This window comes from Lycorma delicatula, chromosome 11 (genome assembly GCF_047948215.1).
Source record: "Lycorma delicatula isolate Av1 chromosome 11, ASM4794821v1, whole genome shotgun sequence".
NCBI lineage: Eukaryota > Metazoa > Arthropoda > Insecta > Hemiptera > Fulgoridae > Lycorma > Lycorma delicatula.
The window spans coordinates 38,489,096-38,511,147 of record NC_134465.1 but is presented as its reverse complement, the minus strand read 5'-3'; the positions used below and the strand labels follow the sequence as shown (position 1 = coordinate 38,511,147).

Below are 22,052 nucleotides of genomic sequence, written 5' to 3'. Positions count from 1 at the left end.
TCGATGTTACTAAATTACAAAAATGATCAGGAAATGATATTCGTCTATACGTCTCATCGACTGGCAGCTGTCCGTTTCCAATGTCCAGTAACTGTCATGAGAATACCTCAGCTGATGGATCATTCTGCAACCGGACACGCATATTCGTAGTCAACTGCAATGTACGTACGTGTCGCCACAGTGTTGAATATTTCAGGCAAGCATTTATTTCGTCTGCTGGTGTCGATCGAGAAATTACAGGCAATGTTTGCCTAAAATCTCCTGCGAGCAATATCAAACCATTCCCGAATGGTTGAACGTTTCCACGCAAATCTCCTAACGGTCGATTAAGAGCTTTAAGCGTTTTTTTATGTGCCATCGTGCATTCATCCCAAACAATGAGTTTACATTTTTGTAATATTTTTACCATACAGGATGCTTTGGAAATATTGCACGTGGGAGTCTTGATGATTTGCATGTTTAATGGCAACTTCAGAGCTGAATACGCAGTCCTTCCACCTGGTAACAATGTCGCAGCTATTCCAGACGAAGCAAGAGCTAAGGCTATGTCATTTTTTGATCGAACCGTTGCTAGAATCAACCTAATGAGGAATGTTTTCCCAGTTCCTCCTGGCGCATCCAAGAAGAAGGTCCCCCAACTCCGTCATTTATCGTTTGCATTATGCGATCATAAATGCCTTTCTGTTCACGCGTTAATTTGGGAATGTTTGATTGGACATATGACTGAAGATCACCAATGTTGTAACTCTGTTCACGGCGTAAATCCACATCAAATGAAGCAATCGCAGCTCGGGTGGGTGCTGGCATTCCCAATTGACTAAGAACTTCATTTGTATTAGCTAAGCACTTGTCTTCAATATTTATCAATGCTTCGTTGTAAATTCAGACAAAAGTGAATATTTAACCTAACAAAGGATTTTTTGGTCATTATGTATGGATATTATTTTCTGTGTATTTGGTTATTTCGACTTTTTTTGTTTGCATATCTGAAGTCTATCTGGGCTATAAGAAAGTTGGGTGTTTTAATTTATTTACTGTAAGTCATACTTCTTGGTGGCTTTTCTTTTTGTTTTGGTATTTAATAAAATACAGATTTTTAGCTGTTAAATATAATTTAAAGAAATTTGTTTATTTTGTTAATCAGTTGTGATTTTGTTTACATTTGCAACGGCCATACGGGTTCTTTGTGATTGGTCGTTGTGTTTGACAGCGGCCATCTTGCATTGATCTTTGGTTTTCCTTTGTTTCCATTTCCATCTGATTTATTAGCCTCTTATTTATTAAAAAAACTGTACAAATTAAAAATAGATAGATAGATTTATTAAAAATAGATGAAAACAATCTTTGATGCGGGTTATATATCGTGCTAAATTTTTTTTATCGTGTTTTTTTTAATTTTAATAAAATACAGATGTTTTAGCTGTTAAATATAATTCAAAGAAATTTGGTGGTTGTGTTTGACAGCGGCCATCTTGCATTGATCTGATTGGTTTTCCTTTGTTTACATTTCCAAATTAAAAATAGATAGATAGATTTATTAAAAATAGATGAAAACAATCTTTGATGTGGGTTATATATCGTACTAAAATTTGAGCTCAATCGGTGCAGAAAATTTTGAGTTTTTGAAGCGTACACAAACGAACTTAATATATATATATATATATATATATATATATATATATATATGATGAAAATTCTGAAAACATCTGTTATGTTTTGTATTATTCAAAGTCATTAAAAATGATTCAGTAAACCACAAAAATAAAGTAATTGATAATGATGCTTTTTAAGGCTGTTGCCTTGAAAAATCAGAACTTGAAAAATTCATTGTTGTACCTGAACCGAAGTGAAACACACAACTGATTTTGAAAAATCAATTCACACTTCTTTTCATCTTCTTATGGATGAGTGAAGTAATAATCCCTTTTTAGCAATACCTTAACACCTTAGGGAAAATTCCTGAGATATCCCAGTTTTTCAGCTCTTCCAGTTTTTTTATTTGTTTAACCTCTTCCTATTTAACACGCAGGAGGGTCATTAATCAAAATAATTTTGGTTATTAACATCCTAACAACCCCTAAAGAAATAAACACATTAAATTTCAGATTGTTAATTGTTTGGAAAATTTATTAAATTAGTGAAATTATGAAAAATTTATTATTTATAATGTATCGATGTCTAATTGTGGAACGACTGCTGAATCGGATGTAGTGTATCATACTCATAACATTTAATGTAACAGAAGACCATAATTTTTAATGATTATATTACTTGTGCCTGTAATTACATAACAGCAAATATTGTATTTTATTACAGAACGATAAAGAGAGGTTACAACAAAATTATGATGTTCTTTCTCAACGCTACATGAAACTGCAAGAAGAATATTCATTTGAAGCTCGTCAGTTTGAGACAATTAGCCAAAAAGTTACTCAACTTGGAAACCAGTTGAAGGTAAAAATGTATAATTTACTCAGATATATTTACACATAGATACATTCATGTTCTATTTATGCGTAATATTACAGTAATATATAATCAAATCGTTTATTATTATTGGCAAATAAGCTATTGTAAAATACTACTTTTCTCACTCAAAAGTGTATGTAGAAACCTTTCCTTTGACCTCTAATAGTTTTTAATCTGATGCGTGAAGCTTGAAACTGAAATGGGATACACAGGGTAATATAACTTATTATACTCTTATACCCCATTGTGTAGGTATATTCTGTGAATCTGCACAATGTTCAGATTGAAATAATTAATTTACTTTAGTGAAATGATGAAAAAACTTTTTGAAGACTGAAAATATCCAGGGCTGAAAGTATGGAAAATGTATGATCAAGCGGAGAAGTTTATCAAAATACTAAATTGAAATTCGTGAGATAAAACACTAAGCAGAAAACAGCTAAGGTGAATTACAGCAGAAAGCACACTAAAAAAAAAGATTGGGAATTTCTTAACAAGGAATGGTATATTTAAACAATGAGAAGAGTGAAAATCGCATTGATTTTAGTAAATATGCCTTATTAGACCTAGTAAATTAGATTTTAGTAAATATGCCTTATATGACTTTTATTAGAATTTTTGTTTTTTATAACACTAAATAAAAAGCTTGAATCGTTCACAGGCCAGTGCAATTTTAGCCAATATAAGTAAAAAAAAAAAAAAAAAAAAAAAAAAATGGCTTGATGTCACCTTATGTGTAACACTTCTTAAACTAAGTGTTTAAAGTTAAGAAAGCGTAAGCCCTTTCATCTAATCAACCGAATCGGACTGTTGAGCCATCCCGAAAGGAAGCATGCTAGACCTATCCTCCGATCATAAATAACATTATTGTAAATAACTACACTATTTTACAGTTCTTGTTTTTTTCTGACTAATCCTAGACTCCGCATTTTGTAATTTGATTCAGAGATGGTCAAAATGGGATATTCCCACCAAAATCTGAATTTCTCGAATACAATACTTGTTTTTCTTTCCTATTTATTATTCGATAAATGACAAGTAGTGTATTGTTAGGCAGTCAGATGTGTTGAAGTATTCCAGGTACCTTTCTTACATATCTCATCAACATTCGTTTCCACTTCATAGAAAAAACTATCAGTATCTTTCACACGTGCGACAATTCATATGGTCCTCTAAAACAATACCTAACTGCGGCCCCAGAGGATAAACAAGAAAAAAGACTAAGATATCCGCTCTGCTTACCTTCAAATTCGGTCTCTTCGCGAAGCAATGACTCGAATGCTACTTCTATCGAGTGTACGATATCGTTTACGTTGATGACCGCAAAGTTTTTTGTTTTGAAGCAAATGTCTCTTTACTCATCAACCAACGGCTTTTCGCACGACAGCTCGATTAAGATGTTGTATTTTATAGAACCATAGCATTCAACCGATTCGGTCAGCAACGTGAACGATATCGAACACTCGATAGAAGCAGCATTCGAGTCATTGCTTCGCGAAGAGACCAATTTTGAAGGAATGCAGAGCGGATATCTTGGCCTTTTTTCTTGAATAACCTCTGGGGCCGCAGTTAGTTATTGCTTCAGAAGACGATATGAATGAATTGTCGCACGTGTGAAAGATACTGATCGTTTTTTATGAAGAGAAACGAATGTTGATGAGATATACAAGAAAGGTAAAAATGTTCCTGAAATACTTCATCACATCTAACTACCTAACAACACACTACTTGTCATTTATTGAATAATAAATAGGAAAGAAAAAGAAGTATTGCAATCGTTAAATTCAGATTTCGGCGGGAATATTCCAGCCGACCATCTTTGAAACAAATTACAAATGCGGAGTCTAGGGAAGTCGGGAAAAAACAAGAACAGTAAATAGTGTAATGATCGGAGGTTTAATTCTGTAAATTCGAACTCTCATTCAAAATTACTATGTGCATTAATACCATTTTTTCTTTTTCTGCAAGAAGTGATATGAAACATTAACTCTCTTCTTGTTTATCGGCTGATTTTCAACTCTGTCGTTAAGGTACGTTGATGATATTACTAAATATTAAATTAGACTTAGCGGTTTAAGTGTGATAATAAATTAGCCGATAATACTATTAGATGTAGTTCATGGTCTGTGATCATTTTCAGCACATCATAAATTACACATCGAACATTATGAAAGGAATGCTGTATTCAAGCGCTAAATTCACCAGCTTATATTCCGGCGCATTTTTACTAGATTATAGAGATTTAAAAGTTTTTTTTGTTTATATAGAAAATAATGTAGTTAAGTGAAAGGATAGTAATAAAAATTCTCCAGCTTATATTCCAATGCATATTTACTAGATTAGTTTGTATTGTTTTATTAACATTTATTTAATAGAGCACGGTGTTGCGTTTCTTTTAAAATGAAAATTTGAGAGGATAAGCACTAAATCCAGTAGCTTATATTCCAGTGTATATTAAATTAATAGAGCACTATGTTTTCTAATAGTATTCATAATTTTATATAGAAAATGATATTGTATTCAAGCACTAAATTCATTAGCTTATATTCCAGTGTATATTTATTAGATTAATAGAGCGCTATGTTATGTTAGTACTCATAATTTATAAATAGAAAATGATATTGTATTAAAGCACTAAATTCATTAGCTTATATTCCAGTATATAGATTAATAGAGCACTGTGTTATGTTTTCTTACCATATTTGTTTATTTTTCTATCTCATTAAATACAATAGTACTGATAATTTTATACAGAAAATAATGTTAAGTGAAAGGATTTTAGTAAAATAAAATAAAATAAAATTTACAAAATAAAAAATTTATTTAAATTAAATAAAGATATAAAATAAAAATATATTAATATATAAATAAATATATAACTAAAAAATAAATAAAAAATAATAAAAATAAATATATAAATAAAAAAAAAAAAAAATAATAAAAAAAAAAATATAGATATATAAACACGCAGTCGCCCTGCTTATAACATATGTGTTAAAAAAGCGTCAAAGTCCTCCTCCGGCATAGCTCAGAAAGCCTGGCGGAGAGAGGCGGATTATCATTCTCCTCCTCCTCCTGCGTAGACTCAGAAAGCCTGAGGGACGGAAGTGGTACTACCTCGAAGCTAAAATTGCTACTGGAGGTAGCTCGCCGCAGTTGCTACTCGTCTCGCTGGGTGGGGTCGACACTAACCCCCACCTGCGGTAACGCGACACATGCTGGCTCTGTTGAGCCGCCCGCATTCTGTGCCGCGTCTACCAACATTGGTAGAGACCTCACCTCAGTCGGCTCCGGGTTGAGCTCACCCACTCTTTCGACCGATGGTAGGTTACAAGCATGTGCGCAACTAGAACATTTTGCCATTACTTTTTGTCGATTGCTAATCTTTCCCGTATATCGAGCGAGATTAGCAATCTTTCTTTCAATTATTTTAAATTTCTCGCTCACTTCATCATTCATGTTGTATGGTTCAATCCAATGCGGGGGCGTCTGCGTGTCTGAGATGTTTTAGCAGCAATGGAGGAGGTTGAAGGTGAGGATATCGCAGGAGTTATTCGTTCAGTAGCCGCAGGCGTCGTCGTTGTTGTTGTTGATGTTGTTGTCGACGCCTGCGCTCCCTCCTGCGCGGCGGTCGTAGGACTTAATACGATTACCGGAGGCGTTGGTGGTGCGGTTGTTGCGGCTATTGCAGCAGCCTCCGCAATCGCAAAACACGTAAGGAGCGATGAGTACGACGTCTTTGATGATAAATAAGGCGTCGTTCTCATCGTCCTTACCCCAGATGTTGTTGGGGTTGACCGCCGCGGCTACCTCGTCGTCCTTACCCCAGATGTTGTTGGGGTTGGTCGCGGTGACATCCTATTTGCTGCTCTTTCGTATGGATGAGATGGTGGGGTCGATGATGGTAATGTTGACAGCAGAGGCGCCGCTCTTCGTCTCTTCTCCTCATCCAGCCTCTGCCGCAACTGACCTAAGACCATCTCAGCCATTAGCAGTCACTCCTCCATCGCTTGAGTATTGCCATCGTTGACGTCGTTGTTGTTATTGTTTTGGCGTTGTTGTTGCTATTGTTCTGCATTTTTCTGAAAAACAAAAATAAATTAGTTATCGATATGAGAAAAACGACATCTTCAAATATAGTATTAATAGTCTACCTGTAAAATAATAGTTTGGAATAGGACTATGTTTATATTTAGCAAATAGCATAGGACTATGTTTATATCTAGCAAATAGCATATCTGATGATAGTTTAGTTAAGTCTTTTCTAAATAAATTAGTACTGCTGAGAGAATCAGACCAATAATATATCTTCCTTTCTACTAATTTTTAACCCATCAGTTAACGGAAAATTAAATAAAACTATAATTTATTCGTTTTAAAACAAATAACATTTATTAAACATCAAAATTAACTTTTTACAAATTGAACAAAGAAAAGGTAATTAGATGTAATTTTTCTTTTACAACTATGACAAATAGGATGTCCACAAGGAACGACAATATATTGTACGATATTTTTCTTGCAATATCGACACAATATTATTTCACATCCTTTTAATTTAACTCCTTCAACAAAACCATAAGTATGTTTAGAATTCACTACATTATGGATTAACTAGCCCTTATCAACTTTTAACATAAATGTTCCACAATTTAATTTTATCACTCCCCTTTCACAAGAAGTATGTATTATTTTACATGTTTTTACCTCTATAGAAGGATTAGATCTCCATAGGAATTGTCACTCCACGAATAGAAGCTACATCGATATTCAAATTCTTATTAACGATCAAATGCGCATCATTTCTATTCCGAACCTGAAAAACAAAAAACGATCTTTTTATTTGTTGTAAAGATTTATTTTTAATTTAATCTAGATTAATTAGAATCGAATAATAATTGCCTCTGTATAGACTCTGTCGATGGTAATTTGCGTCGTAACATGTGTCGGATAAACTGGTTCCGGCGATGATGGTGATGAAGGTACCCTGTAATTTGGTTCATCAAGCGGTGACATCGGTCGATACGGATGATTACCGCTATCTGACAATGAAGAATTCGCAATAAGAGGGGTGTTTTCTTCATCGCTACTAGAAGCCTAATCTAACCGTATGGCTTTTTCTTTTCCTGTTTAGCCTCCGGTAACTACCGTTCAGATAATACTTCAGAGGATGAATGAGGATGATATGTATGAGTGTAAATGAAGTATAGTCTTGTACATTCTCAGTTCGACCATTCCTGAGATGTGTGGTTAATTGAAACCCAGCCACCAAAGAACACCGGTATCCACGATCTAGTATTCAAATCCGTGTAAAAATAACTGGCTTTACTAGGACTTGAACGCTGGAACTCTCGACTTCCAAATCAGCTGATTTGGGAAGACGCGTTCACCACTAAACCAACCCGGTGGATTTCTAACCGTATGGCTGAACTTCCAAAACTTAACCTCCTTGCTCGTGGACGAACAGAAGAAGATAATCGGTTTTCTGACATTTCCTGCAGCTGTAGATCATTGCTGGTACCAAATATTTCTTGTGACATCTGAAAATAATATACAATACATGTAAAACCTATATCTTATTTCCTAAGTAATCTATTAAAGAAACAAAATTGTACTTTATGAAATTTTTGTCGAATATATCCCAAGTAACTAAGCCGTTTTGAAAATTTCTAAACCTAAAAAAAGTAACTTCATTTAATTTCTTATAACACATTATTTATACATTTTACAAATTAATATATATATATAATTATTTATTGCTGGAATTAAATAAACACGATATCATTTAAAATACTCTAAATATTAACATTAAATATATTTTTGGAAATTTTACAATTACATATATAGTTATTATTTATTGCTGGAATTAAACAAAAAAAAATTTTATTTAAGGTGCATAATTATTATTGCAGGAATTAAACAAACCGCAATATTATTTTTAAATGTGTAATTACTTTATATATATATATATATATATATATTAACATTTAATATATAATTATCGCTAGAATTACATAAAGACTAAATATTATTTTATATTGTTATTAAAATGACGTTTCACATTTCTTAAATAATAAAGATAGCGACGAGAAAAAATAAATAGCTGAATAACACAGTATACACTAGTAGAACAGTAAGAACGCAATAAAAACTGGTGAAAATTTAGCGGGATTTTATATAAAACCGTTAGCCTTGTAATTGAGATAACTTTCAAATAAACAAACAAACAAGTATGACGCAAATGATTTTTTTTAGGAACTCTTTTTTATGACGTCAGCAGATTTTTTTTGATGACAGCAGAATTTTTTTTTTAGGGAAATTTTTTTTCCCGCCGCCACTCCGCGCAGGAGCCGGACGTGATGCTTGGGCGAGGCGGGGCGGCGGCTGCGCGCGTGTCTCGACAGTTTTTTTATGGGAATTTTTTACATTTGACCTTGATCTTTGACCTTGTCCCAGAACCGGCATACACTTTTGACCTTTTCCCAGAACCGGCATAATTCTACTACTGTTAATGTTGCAATAATTTCATCAGAGCTTAAACTTATAGTAGAAATTATTAGGTTAAAGTATCCAGGATAGTGTTCCATATAAAACGACATAAATAAAGAAATATTCTTACCAACCAGGTTCATTAAAAAAAAAATGTTATTCCAAACTATGTACATAATTGAAAAAAGTACAGCTGTTGATCAGGAATACACTGAACAAAAAAAAGCTAACTATAAAACTCCATAGAATATGTTAAGTTGTCAATCATATAATAGTCAATTCAAACTGATTATATTAAATGTTATCAACTCCTACGGTTAATATTGAATTCTGATAGCATGCAATAAAATGTGAGCAGTAGTATTTATCTTCAATGATCTTTAGAATTAGTGTATGAATGGTGGCTTCAATTATTGTAATTACAAGTTTCCTTACATCCTTCAATTTCCAGGTTGTTATATCCTGAGGTGCTATTGCATGTAATTGTATTACACAATCATTAAAATTAAATCATGCTTTTAACTTTAGTCAAATTTACATATATAAAAATAAAATATTTTGATCCTAATTTGTTTCAAATTACATTCATTTATAATGTTGGAAAAAGTTTTAAGATTCCCATTGAAAAAATTGTATGACCAAAAATCTATTTACATTTTTTTATCTAAGAAAAAACTAAATCCAGCATTTAGTTTGATATATGGAAATTGACACAAGGTAAAAGAAATAATAAAAAAAAATTGTAATGGTGAATTAATTCAAATAGAGTATGTTGAAGCTTCTACTTAAGAATATAGAAATTAAATTTTTAATAGAAAAATTTATATTTTTTTTATATTACAGAAAAAAGATGAGGAACTTATAAACGATAAAAAAGAATCAGTGAAACTTAGAAAATTAATTGAATCAAGTTCAAAAAAATTTGACAACATAGAATTGCTAAAAGAAAAATTACAAAAAGAAAAAAACAAATTATCATTGCAAGTTAAAATTTATGAAAGAGAAATAAATAACCTAAAAAATACCATAGAAAATGAAAAACAGATTTTTCAAAATTTAAATCGTACAAAAGAAAATGAATTAAAGCACATATATCGTCTTGAAAAGAACATTCAAGAATTGAATAAAAAACTTATTACTAGTGAACAAATAAGAGTCAAACAGCAAGACAATATCAATTTACACGAAGCAGAGGTCAAAAAATATAAGCAAGTAATTAGTGAAATTGAAAAAGAAAAAGAACAGTAAGTGTATTTTGGTTATATTTAATTATCTATAGATTATAAGCACAATAAAATGATGACGATAAATCATCCCATAATTTTATAAAATTTTAAAAGATCATCCACTTCTTTGTAATTTTTGGATTTATAGTTTCCTAAGAAGTTCTAGCAAATGCTCTAAAAAGATTTTCTTACAGCTTTCTCCACTTTATTTAACATAGTATCAAAGTTGTCATCTTTAAATAAATGTCTAATTTAAGGTCCTACAAAAATTCTTTCTTTGAGTTTTGCTTTACTGATCTTTGGAAACTTATTTTTTAAGTAAGCAAATCCAAGCCCACTTTGATCCATTGCTTTCATGAAGTTTTTCATAACCCCCAGCTTTATATGCAATGGAGGTACATAAAATTCGATTGAATCAATAAGTTTTGCATTAACAGCATTATTCTTTCCTGAAATTAATGCTCCAGAGTGGTTTGGCCCCTCTTTCTGTATATAATGATTTTTTTGGTCTCTGCTGTCCCACCCGCAAAGAAAACAAATGTATTTGATGAAACCAAGTTGAAGATCTAGCAACAGAGCAATTTGTATAAATTAATGTTTCCACTTACCAACAATTTTCAATCTATGTGTCCTTTTCTTTCTTTTTTCCTGTTTAGCCTTCGGTAACTACCGTTTAGATAATTCTTCAGAGGATGAATGAGGATGATATGTATGAGTGTAAATGAAGTGTAGTCTTGTACATTCTCAGTTCGACCATTCCTGAGATGTGTGGTTAATTGAAACCCAACCACCAAAGAACACCGGTATCCACGATCTAGTATTCAAATCCGTGTAAAAATAACTGGCTTTACTCGGACTTTAACGCTGGAACTCTCGACTTCCAAATCAGCTGATTTGGGAAGACACGTTAACCACTAGACCAACCCGGTGGGTTCAATCTATGTGTCTTAGGGCTTTCAGAGTCACTTCTCCATCATCAGGGATTTTATTGAAATTGTTAATTTAATATTCATGTGTATAAGTTCTCTATATATAATTATAATTAAATTTATGTTAAAATTGTTATGTTCATAATAGTCGATCATCAAATAATAAAATAATTTATATGTCAATAAGATTGTAATGTCATCTCCGTAAGATGTTTACAACTATTATCTTGCCAAGAAAATTAAATCTAAACAGAGTAATTACTTTTAAATCACCACAGATATTCCACTGCAATACTTTATTTTATCAAGCAGAAGTTTCATGCTCATGTAAGTTTGTTTTAATGCGTATTTTTCTTTAGAAACTTATAAAACTTTGAGAAAACTCATTCCCAATGTGCAGAAGCATTTCAGACTATGTTTAGACGAATCAATAAACAAACATAATTCCTCTGTTTTGTACTTGTGACCAAAAGATTCCATTATAGACAAAACATATTACAAAAATCAAGTCATTTTCAAAGAAATTCTTGAAGTCATTATGCCTTTTTCTAAAAACATATTTGCCTCTTGGTGGAGGAGCTTCCACTCTTTTAATCATAAGCCTAAAACTTCTGCTTCTTTTTTTGATAAATCCAGATCTTGTACAAGGTTGTTGAGGTCCCATTGTGTTCTTAAATGTGGTTCACCAGATGAACATGAAGCTTCATAGTTTGGATCAACCCTTACATCATCATTATCCTCTGCCAAATCTTTGTTTTGATGATCATCGCGCTAAGTATGATTTTTCTGGTGCTTTAGGCACAAGCAGTTCTTCACTGTGAGGCGAAGGCCTCTGGCAGATGGTAAATTAGTGTATGAAATAGCGTGCTTTGATTTTGAACTAGTGTCCACCAATATTAGTCAGACAAAGGTAACAATCAGGGGTATGATCTTTTGGTTCCCACCAAATCATTGAAACAGCAAAGATCATATGTCAAGAACCCTTTGACCAGCTTGTAATAAGTCTGACACAAGTAGCACAAATGTGAGAGGCTCAGTTTTGTCTTGGTAACCAGCTTTGTAACCAAAATAAAGCTCATAATGTTTTTTGATGAGAGGAATAAAACTACATTCCTGAGATTTAAATGTTACCTTTCCACATAATGTAGCAAAAGCTGTCTGGGGATTCACACAATTTCTAGGCATTTTGTAAAATCACACAATATAAAAACACTATAGAAAGTATTCACTACACGTCTTGAATTCAAAAGATGAAATGTAAATTTAGAATACGTTGTAACTGAGAGAAATTAACACTGAAATATCAGCACATACACATAAAAGATGTACACAGATGTCAACAGAGTGAACACTAAGCACAGACTGGCTATGGCTTGAACCAGTAACTTAGATATTATAAACAAAAACAAAAATGTTGCTCCACTTTGACAAACAATGATGACTAAGTCTGTAAGAAAGCCATCTTCTGACACATTTTAGAATTGCATCATCCAGCAGTTATGATTAATTATATTGTTCTATGCCATTGCAGACCTTCTTTCATAACAAACTAATCATTTTTAAAAGCTTAATCAATACAATTTTTTTTATTCATTTATGTATTATAAATGCGTAATAACATAACATAATTGCATAATCTCCATAACATATATAACACTGAACAGGGTGTAATTTGAAAACTAAGGGTGATAAAAAAATTATGTTAACATTTTTGAATTCAAGGAGGAAAATACATATAGAAACCACTTCTATTTTCTTTAGGACAGAATTTTGTACACCAGTGCTATCAATCCAAGATTCTCAAATTACTCACCACCCTTCAGTTAGCCCCAGAGCCTAACTGATGGTTCTATCTATTAATGTCAGATGTCTTCTTCCACATTTTAATCCAGATTTCTTATTGTTAGAGATGATTTTCTTAAGAAAACTTTTCTGGACCTCAATCTTCAACTTGATGACACATAGTTGTAGGTGTGTCCACCATACAGATAATTGAAGATGGATGAAGCAGAAAATGCATAGGCCAGAAAAGTTTAGTTGAGAATGGAAAGTAATAGAAAAATTCAACAGGCTGTTAAAAAATATATAGTAATAACATTTTTTTCCATTATTGTTTTTTTTTAATATCAGTGAAAAGAGACCTGACTTACACAGTAGAAATAAGCAGGCATTTGATAAGAAGGAAAGACTGCTGAGTGGAAAGTTAAACTTAGCGTTAAAGAAGAGATTAAAGAAATGTTTTATTTGGAGTGTGATGCTTTATGAAGCTGAAATGTGGACAATGAGAAGGGCAAACAGAAAATGAATTGATACTTTTGAGATGTGGGTGTGGTGCAGAATGACAAATTTCAGATTCCAAGACCATGTAACAAATTAAGAAGTATTAAGAAGAACCAAAGAGAACAGGAAAATGCTAAATGTGATTGAATATAGGAAAAGGAACTGGCTAGGAAATTGTATGAGAAAAAGGTGTTATTAGTTGATGTGATAGAAGGCCTGGTGAATGAAGAAAAGGAAGAGATTTCAAATGATGGATTATGGAAAGGGGAAGATATGCTGAGACAAACAGGTTAACAAAGGATAGCACAAGGTGGAGAGCAGTAGCCATGACAGGACCTGCTCTAATAGGAGAATACTATGAATGAATGAATGAAAAAGAGAAGAATATCTAAAAGTTAACATTTGAAGTTCCTTATTGCCAACATTGTTTTATTTTTCTAATATCTATAAAAGTCACATTTTAAAAATAAATAATTATTAAATAAGTTTTCCTCTTACAGTAAATTATCTCTTGTTTTAAATAACAATATCAACTTATAATCTAATTCTATCAAAAAATGTATTTTTGTAAAAAAATGTAATTCCACAGTTTAATTGAGAACACATTTCTTCTTCTTAATGTTGACTTTGTTTTTACCTATTGCATATTTTCAGTTCTACATAAGTTTTTATACAGTGTGGTACCTAATAATAATAATAATAATAATAATATTGATGAATTTCAAATCAGTTTTTAGGCTGATGAAATCAGCTTCTGAAACTTAGTAAAACTTTTAATCCATTTCAGTAGCTCCTAGAGTCCCTTTTCATATTTAATCCTCTATTTAGATTTGACATTTCATAATCGATCATCTCGCTTATATTTTATTAGAATAAGTTAAATCTCTACATAATAATCTGATTTTGAGAGTATTTTTCCCCCCAACTCAGGAGGTGAAGCAACAATTCATAAACATCTATCTTTAATGTTTAATTTAATTACAGTTAGTTATAAATATAGTGTCATAATGAAGCAAAAATATTTTTTATTATAATATGTATTGTATATTACTAATTTTTTTTAAACAGGAAAAATGAAGAAATAAATGAATTAAAGAATAAAATTGAAGAAATAAAGGAAGAGATTAAAATAACATTATTAGAAATAACAAGCTTAAAGAGAGAAAAGTTAGGAGTTGATGAGAATTATAAAAAACAACAAAATGTGTTTGATATAGTAATAACAGAAAGAAATTCTTTTAAAAAAGAACTGTTAGAAGCTAAGGTAATTAATAAAAATTGACTTTATTTTGATATAATAATATTTTATCTACTTTTTTTTTCATAAAATAAAATTAAAATAAAGAGCTGTGCTAAACGAATGTTAAAATAAATTTGAAAACAAGATTATACTTAAGATTAGATCATTTACAAAATCTTGTAAACCATTTTTTGAGTATAATTTCATCTTCCAGTTATATAAAATAAAAATATTAATATTAATTATACTGTAATTACAAATATCTATCATACATATTTATATCCACACAAATGATTCAGAATGTTCAATTATTATAAACTTTAATGCAGTACCATGATTTACTTACATCCATTCTCCTCTTCAGGTTTTGGCTAGGACAACCAATGCAATCTCCTGGGTCCTTGCAATCCGTTCTATGATTCAATCATGCTCATTCCATTTCTTATTCTTTGATCCCTTATTCCTTGAAAAGGTATTTTTTAAGATTGGACCAGATACTGTACATGTTTAGCAGGATGGTGGCTCTGTCTTTGGGTTTATTCAGTTGATAACATTTCCTAACTAGGAGTTGTACAAGTACCCAATTAATGGATTAGGTAGAATCAGGTAAACTTTGTTTTCCTATTTTCCTATCATTTTGTGAAGTATAAAATAATGCTTATTTGTTTTTAATATTAATCAGTTTAGTATATGTTTTGTAAAAACACTGAAGTAGCCTTTGCATCATAGTATATTTGTTGTAAGTAAAAGTTATATTTAAAAGTAAAGAGAAAAAAACAATATTCTATTGCAACAAGTAGTATTTATGGAATGTTCCTGGAGATTGAACCTATGGTTACTAGAGTCTGCATATGAAAAATTCAATTTTCAATTTTTTTTTGAAAATTCAAAACATTATCTTGTGTTTGTTAGATTAATAGAACTTGTTTTGTCAAATTTAGATGTTTTAAACAATTTGCATTATTTTTATTACTGTAAAATTCGTTGTTATTAAACAGTGTAGTGGTATCTAATTAAACCTATTTATTACTGAGCTGTGTTCCTGCATATAACTTTTTTTTTTAATAGAGTATTAGAAATTATGGTATGAGGTCAATGTGCAGTTCATTATTATAGCTGACCAAAAAATAATTTCATGTATAAAAATATTTTTTTAATTACATATGGTATGTACATACCATACTAGTATACATGTACATAACATACCAGAATGTATGTAATTTACATACCAGCCTTTACTCAATTACAATATGAGAATTTATGAAATTGGTGTCAGACTTCTATCAATTATAGATACTGTATTGATGTAATGTAACTGGAAGTAGGTTCTTTTAGTGGTATTGTTATAACTCTCTCGATGTGCTTAATGTGCAGCAATCTTTAATTGTATTAAATTTATAGTTAAAATAAATGTTAGATCTTGTTAATCAGACATCTTCAGTATCCCATAATTGTCAATTGGCAACATCATTTTCTGTTGTACAATGAATACAGTTATAATACAGGACCCACTTGTAGTCTCATTAGGTGTATAACCAGCGAACACAGTATATTTTTATGATAAAAAAGTTATGTTTTACTGCTGAATAAGTTTATTTTTTAGTTTTACTGCTGAATAAGTTATATAGACTGTTAAGCACTCCAACATTTAAAAAAATATAAATGTTGTATAATAGTAAAAATCTAATTATTCAGTGAAATATAAACTGATAGGGATGACCTTGGGAACTCTTTTTTTACATTTTACTGGGATTTCTTTTTAGAACGTATTGTAAAATTACTATTTTTGATACATTTAAGAAATAATATACTGTAAAATTTATAGAAATAATAGTAAAATTATTAAAGCTAATTAAATTTTTCCTAGAATTTTTTTTCAATTTAGGATGAGATAATTGATTTCAAACAAAAATTTAAAGTAATGATGCAACAAGTTGAACAGTTGAAGGAAGATATATCATGTAAAGAGAATGAATTAACCAGCAGAGAGTTGAGTAAGTAAATTAGCTATTTAAGTATACATTGTATATATTAAAGCAGTTGTCTGCTCAAATGCAGATTGAATCTTACTACAGATTTAACAAGTACTTATGATAGAAAGCCTATCAGCATTATGAACATCTACCATACTTAGAGAAAAATACTTATTTATTAGATTTTTTTCTAATCAAAACTGTATATATATATATATATCTTGTATATATTAAAAGAAATGTATCTCGATCAATTAAATTGTTTTTGTGACTTACCATTCCCAAAATGCTGAGTTCAATGTTTTTACACAATTATAAATAATTTTTTCCTTACGTTTCTGATCAATAAAAAAATGATTTGTTTGTATTATCGGTGTACTTTTATTGTACAAAATATTGACAGTATTTTGAACAAATAATTGGTAAATATTCTTTTCACGTTTTAGTATTATCTAGTGTTTTTAAATTGAAACTAACAAAAGATCAGGCTTTGAATGAACTTGTCATGACCTTCAATTCTTCTATTGACTGTATATTTTTTAAATTATTTTTTGTGGAGTAATGCCAATGATGTAAATCATTTTTTTTAAAATATATTAACAGAAATAAAATTATAACTTTTTATAAAATGAAATTTTGTTTGAAAATAATCAATTATTTTTACAGATCTATTGTGAAACATTTTTAAAAACATGTGATTGTATATTGAAAGACATATTTTATATTGATATATTTATATAGTAAATATTTTATATTAAATACAAAATTTAGTATATTTTATTTTATGTTGAAACAGAACAATGAATTATTTACTTTTAATCTTATGCAATGATGTTTTAATTTAAATGTAGGCGGACAATTTAATCTTACCATGGTAATCAAGTGACTCTGCACAAATTTAAAGTTCACTCACTATGGTGAGAAATCTGTGAATTGTTTTTTTAAACAAATTCCATCCTGTCATGTTTTCCCAACAATAAAAACTAATTACACAATATGTAAACGATTAATTACACAAACATTATGTTAAAACATTATACACAAACATTTTGTTAAATATTTGCATAGATTTCAAGTCAGTATATTATATTTCAACTTCCAATTTCATATAGTTCAAAAAAACACCCACATTATACGTGCATTAGTAAGGACTCACTTTGTTCATCCAGTTATTAAATTCAGAGATATAAATATTAATTTCTCAAACATGGTATCACTGATATGTTAAATAAATAAATTAAAAATTAATATATTCCACCTTACCAGCACATTGATATGTTCTCTAGATCTTTTGGCTTACTTGAAAGCCATCATCAGGAGTTAAAATTAATCCATTAAAGTCAAAGTTTAAAAATAATTTTGAATGATTTCAATGTCCCGGTGCTACTACTATACTCAAAGAGAGTATACTAGTTCGACCGGGACAGTCATGACTGTTTTTAAATCTTAATTGTGATTTTTAAACTCTGATTAATGGATTAATTTTAACTTCTGATGATGGCTTCCAAGTTAGCTGAAAGATCTAGAGAATTTATCAATGTGCTGGTAAGGTGAATTATATTAATTGCTAATTTAGATATAAATATTTAAAAAAAAACTGATGCTGGTTTATGAATACTACTTATAATTATTTAGATTATGGTGTAATCAAACCACTGTGAACATAAGAAACTCATTAATAATTTTTGCAGAAAATTATTACAACTAAAAATTAAATTTGTACTATTTTCCTAATAAGCATTTAATACATTTTAATTATCATTGAAAAGGCTTGTGATTTTGACTGACTTCAGTAAAAGGTGTAGATTCTCTCATTTTGACCTACAAATAATTTTTCATAAATATTAAAGCCTTTCTCTTATCAATTGAGCAGATCTTGACAGTTTTTTTTTGCCTCATGGAAGTTTCTATACTGGTCCCATTGTAAGTTTTACCGGATAATTTGTGCAGAAGATCATTTTTAACAAAATATTAGATCACCTATTTACACGATTCAAAGATGTTTTTTACTTTTTGTACTCGTTTCTCACCTTTATAAAGAAGTAGGTTTCCAGACTTATGAATGATTTTAAAACTTTTTTCTACTACACTTAGGTTATTGTATACAATTTATATATGAATTCCTTACTGCCATCACACACAACGAAAACTTGTATTACACAATTTGTTCTTTAAAAAATTAACAGAACAGAATAGTCTCTATTACTATTAGGACAACTAACTATTAATTTCTTAAGTATACAGACAAAATATTAACTTGTAGTTGGTAAACTATTCTTCAATAAACTATTTTATATGGTAAAGAGGTTTAACAGTTTTTCATTTGTTGTAGTGCATAGAAAATTACAATCAGAGAAACAATCATTGAAAGCTGATAGTCAACTCTGGAAAGAGAATTATAAAAAAGCTAAAAAAGTGATTGACACTTTGCAAGAAGAAATATCAGAAATAAAATACACTTTAAATATGAATAATAGTAAAGTACAAAGGTTCAGAAAAGAAATTGATCATGTAAGCTATATTAGTTAATAAAAAATAAAATCTCATGAATTAGAATCATATTTAGATGTGGCTAAAGTATTTCAAGGCATAGTTTTGGTTAACAGTTGACTGGGTGAGGGAATAACATTCTAATACTCTTTAAAATCAAAATTTCAAGCGTATTTTATGTTGAAGCAGTTCAAATTTCATTCCAGGAATTTGATTGCTGTTGACTTTCAAATAAGGAACATGTAAAAAAATAAAACAGCCTAGAAAATAACACCAAACAAGAATTTAATTAATATTTATTCTTTGATATCACCTTATTTCTTCAGTTTGGCTTCACAAATTTCAATCTTGACTTTCTTCAATTATGAAATTAATTAGACATTTTAGGAGTTTGTTCTAGCCGTTTCCCTATTTTATCATTAGATATCTTTAAGTTTTTATTCATTCAATACATTTGAATCCACTTGATTAGTTTTATAAACATTATCAACTCATCTAATTATTACCAGCATCCTCCTGAGACCAATTTTATTATCTATTATTATTATTCTTTTTGTTATACAGGCATTGACTTCTAAGGTCATTAACCCTCATCACATTCTTTAAAAGGGGTTTATATCACCATCAGGATCATCATATGTAAGGGTGTAAAGACCCTTATATTATATTTAAAAATACCTAAATTTATAATACATTAAAACACAAACACTAAAAAAAACACTTACGAGGTGTAAAGGACCCTGATTTTAAAATTACAGATAAATAAAACACAAAAATATAAATGGAAAAAAAGGGTCCATAATACCACAATCTCTTTTTTCTGCCTCCCTTATTTTTTTTAATTTTTATTTTTTTTAAGCACCCTGGGGACAACCAGACCACTGTTAAGCAGCACGTCAGTCATCCTAGGATGACGTGGCCGTTTACTTCCCCCTATAAATAGTCCTATAGGACGGAACCTATCAGGGTCCCCCCTGCGTCATAAAAGCAATTTGACCACATGTTCAGGATTTTGGTGAGGGTGCTCTTAAAATCAGGAGAGGATCCCAGTGAGGCCAGAAGATATCAACCAATCAGTCTCTTGCTGGTAATCGGCAAGTTGCTTGAAAGGCTGGTTGTGGAACGGCTCTGGAAAAGGATTGAGGAGAACTGTTTTCTAAATCGAGGCTAGTATGGCTTCACGAAAGGGGCTGGCATTGAGAATTGCATCTTAAATCCTCTTGCCGAGGTGGAAAGCGCCAACTGTAAATATGTTTTGGCAATTTTTATTAGCATAGAGGCAGCATTTCCTTCCTTGTGTTGGAGTTCTATCCTCTATGAGTTGAAATGCCGCAATGTTCCTGTAGTCCTGCATGCCATCGTACGTGACTATTTGTCTAATCGTATGGTTCTGTTTAAAGATACGCACCTAGCAGTGGAAAAATCCGTTACCAGGGGAAGCTTGCAGGGTACTGTTCTCCGTATTGCTTTCAAGCATTTTCGACCTGATGACTTAATAGGTCTCAATTACCGGCAGAACTTCCACCTTTTTAGTGAAACAGCTAAGCGATCACTTGTGCACGCAAATGATGGATTTGAACCCAGGACCTACTGGATGAAAGACAGAGATGGTACTGGTTTGTCAAAAGGATAGGTGAATTTGATTAAGAAATTCATTATCTTCTATATCATATTGATCTTCAAATGTCAAAACTACTCCCATTCTCTTTTTCATACCTTCTTTCTTCTTCACCTAAGTAATTGTTTTAATGTTCCTTACTTTCTGAGCTTACTATCTAATTTTTTTCCTTACTTTCTAATGGCTTTCATGACTGGAAAGTAGAAATCCATTTTTCTTTTTTTAACAACAATATCTTATTACATTCCAATTATTTTTATTTTTAGGTAATGAATGAAAGAGACATTCTTAATTCTCAATTAAATCACTGTAAAAATGATTTGGCACTTTTAAATGAAAAGTTAAGGGTGCTACAAGTAACTCTTGACAAAGGTAAAGCATTGTATTTTCAACATCTTGATGACATTCATCTTTTAAAAATTGAAGTCAAACAACTCAGGTAATGAATCTTTTATTATTTATAACTCAGTGGTTTTTGAAACAGAATTTACAGTACTTATTAGAATCGACTGTTAATATTTAAGTCTCATTAATTTATAATAATTATTATATAAAAATTATGTTAATATTCCTTCTATATAATTAAACTAGCGTACTCCGTCGTGACTTCACCCACAATATAGATCTAGCTTCACTCGCAATGCTTTTTTAATAGCAAACTTATTTTTTTATAAATAATTATTATTATTTATAAAAAAATAAATAATAAATAATTTATTTTATAATAATAATTATTATTATTCTTTATTTTTTTTATAAACTGTAAATAAAAATTTTTATGAAAAATACTACAGGAATATGCGATAGACAATGAATTGTTGCCCAAAACTTAAACAAAGGAAGATAAGAAAATTGAACAATATTTGTTAGACCAATCCATTTTATGAATGAATTAAAATAGTTCAATATAAAAGTCCAATAAAGATAAAAAAAAAATTTATTACAATCCCAAATCTAGCATCCCCATCGCGGCTTCGCCCGTGCTCTATAGTTACTTGCGCTTTCCTTCACGATCAGAAGGGTCATGGCTCGCTTCGCTCTCCCTTCCCGTTTCCTTTTCCCTTACTTCCCTTGCCCCTTTCTCTTCTCCCCGGTCCCTTTCCTCCTTCCTCTTTTTCCTTTCCATTTCCTTTTCCCCGTTTCCCCTTCTTCCTTTTTACCTTTTTCGATTTTTCTCAATTTCCCTTTTCTGATTTTTCCCTTTCTCCCTTCTTTACCGGTTTTCGATGAATTTCGGTATAGATACATTTTGACGCTAAGCAGAAATCACGGTAAAATTCTTTTTTATTCCTAATTTAAAAACTAAACCTTTTCCGGACACATGTTTATGATGAACTT

The 22,052-nt window shown here is 30.7% G+C and overlaps 1 protein-coding gene and 1 long non-coding RNA gene across 3 annotated transcripts in view; one reads left to right on the top strand and one right to left on the bottom strand.

The window, feature by feature from the left end:
• Positions 1-5,427: 5,427 nt before the first annotated feature.
• Positions 5,428-17,130, bottom strand: LOC142332072 (uncharacterized). The gene is made up of 3 exons (XR_012758144.1): positions 16,883-17,130; positions 7,177-7,285; positions 5,428-6,551 (listed from the first exon to the last, which is right to left on the bottom strand). It is a non-coding gene; the product is annotated as an uncharacterized LOC142332072 (long non-coding RNA).
• The window catches only part of LOC142332070 (cilia- and flagella-associated protein 58-like), a 23,305-nt gene continuing 17,644 nt past the window's right edge, over positions 16,392-22,052 (top strand). The window contains exons 1-3 of one of the 2 annotated variants that reach the window (XM_075378253.1): positions 16,392-16,627; positions 18,939-19,117; positions 20,981-21,153. In XM_075378253.1, coding sequence (XP_075234368.1) covers positions 16,555-16,627; positions 18,939-19,117; positions 20,981-21,153 — 425 coding nt within the window. In that variant the 5' untranslated portion in view covers positions 16,392-16,554. The remainder of the gene's footprint in view (positions 16,628-18,938; positions 19,118-20,980; positions 21,154-22,052) is intronic. The other variant, XM_075378252.1, reaches the window with a different exon arrangement.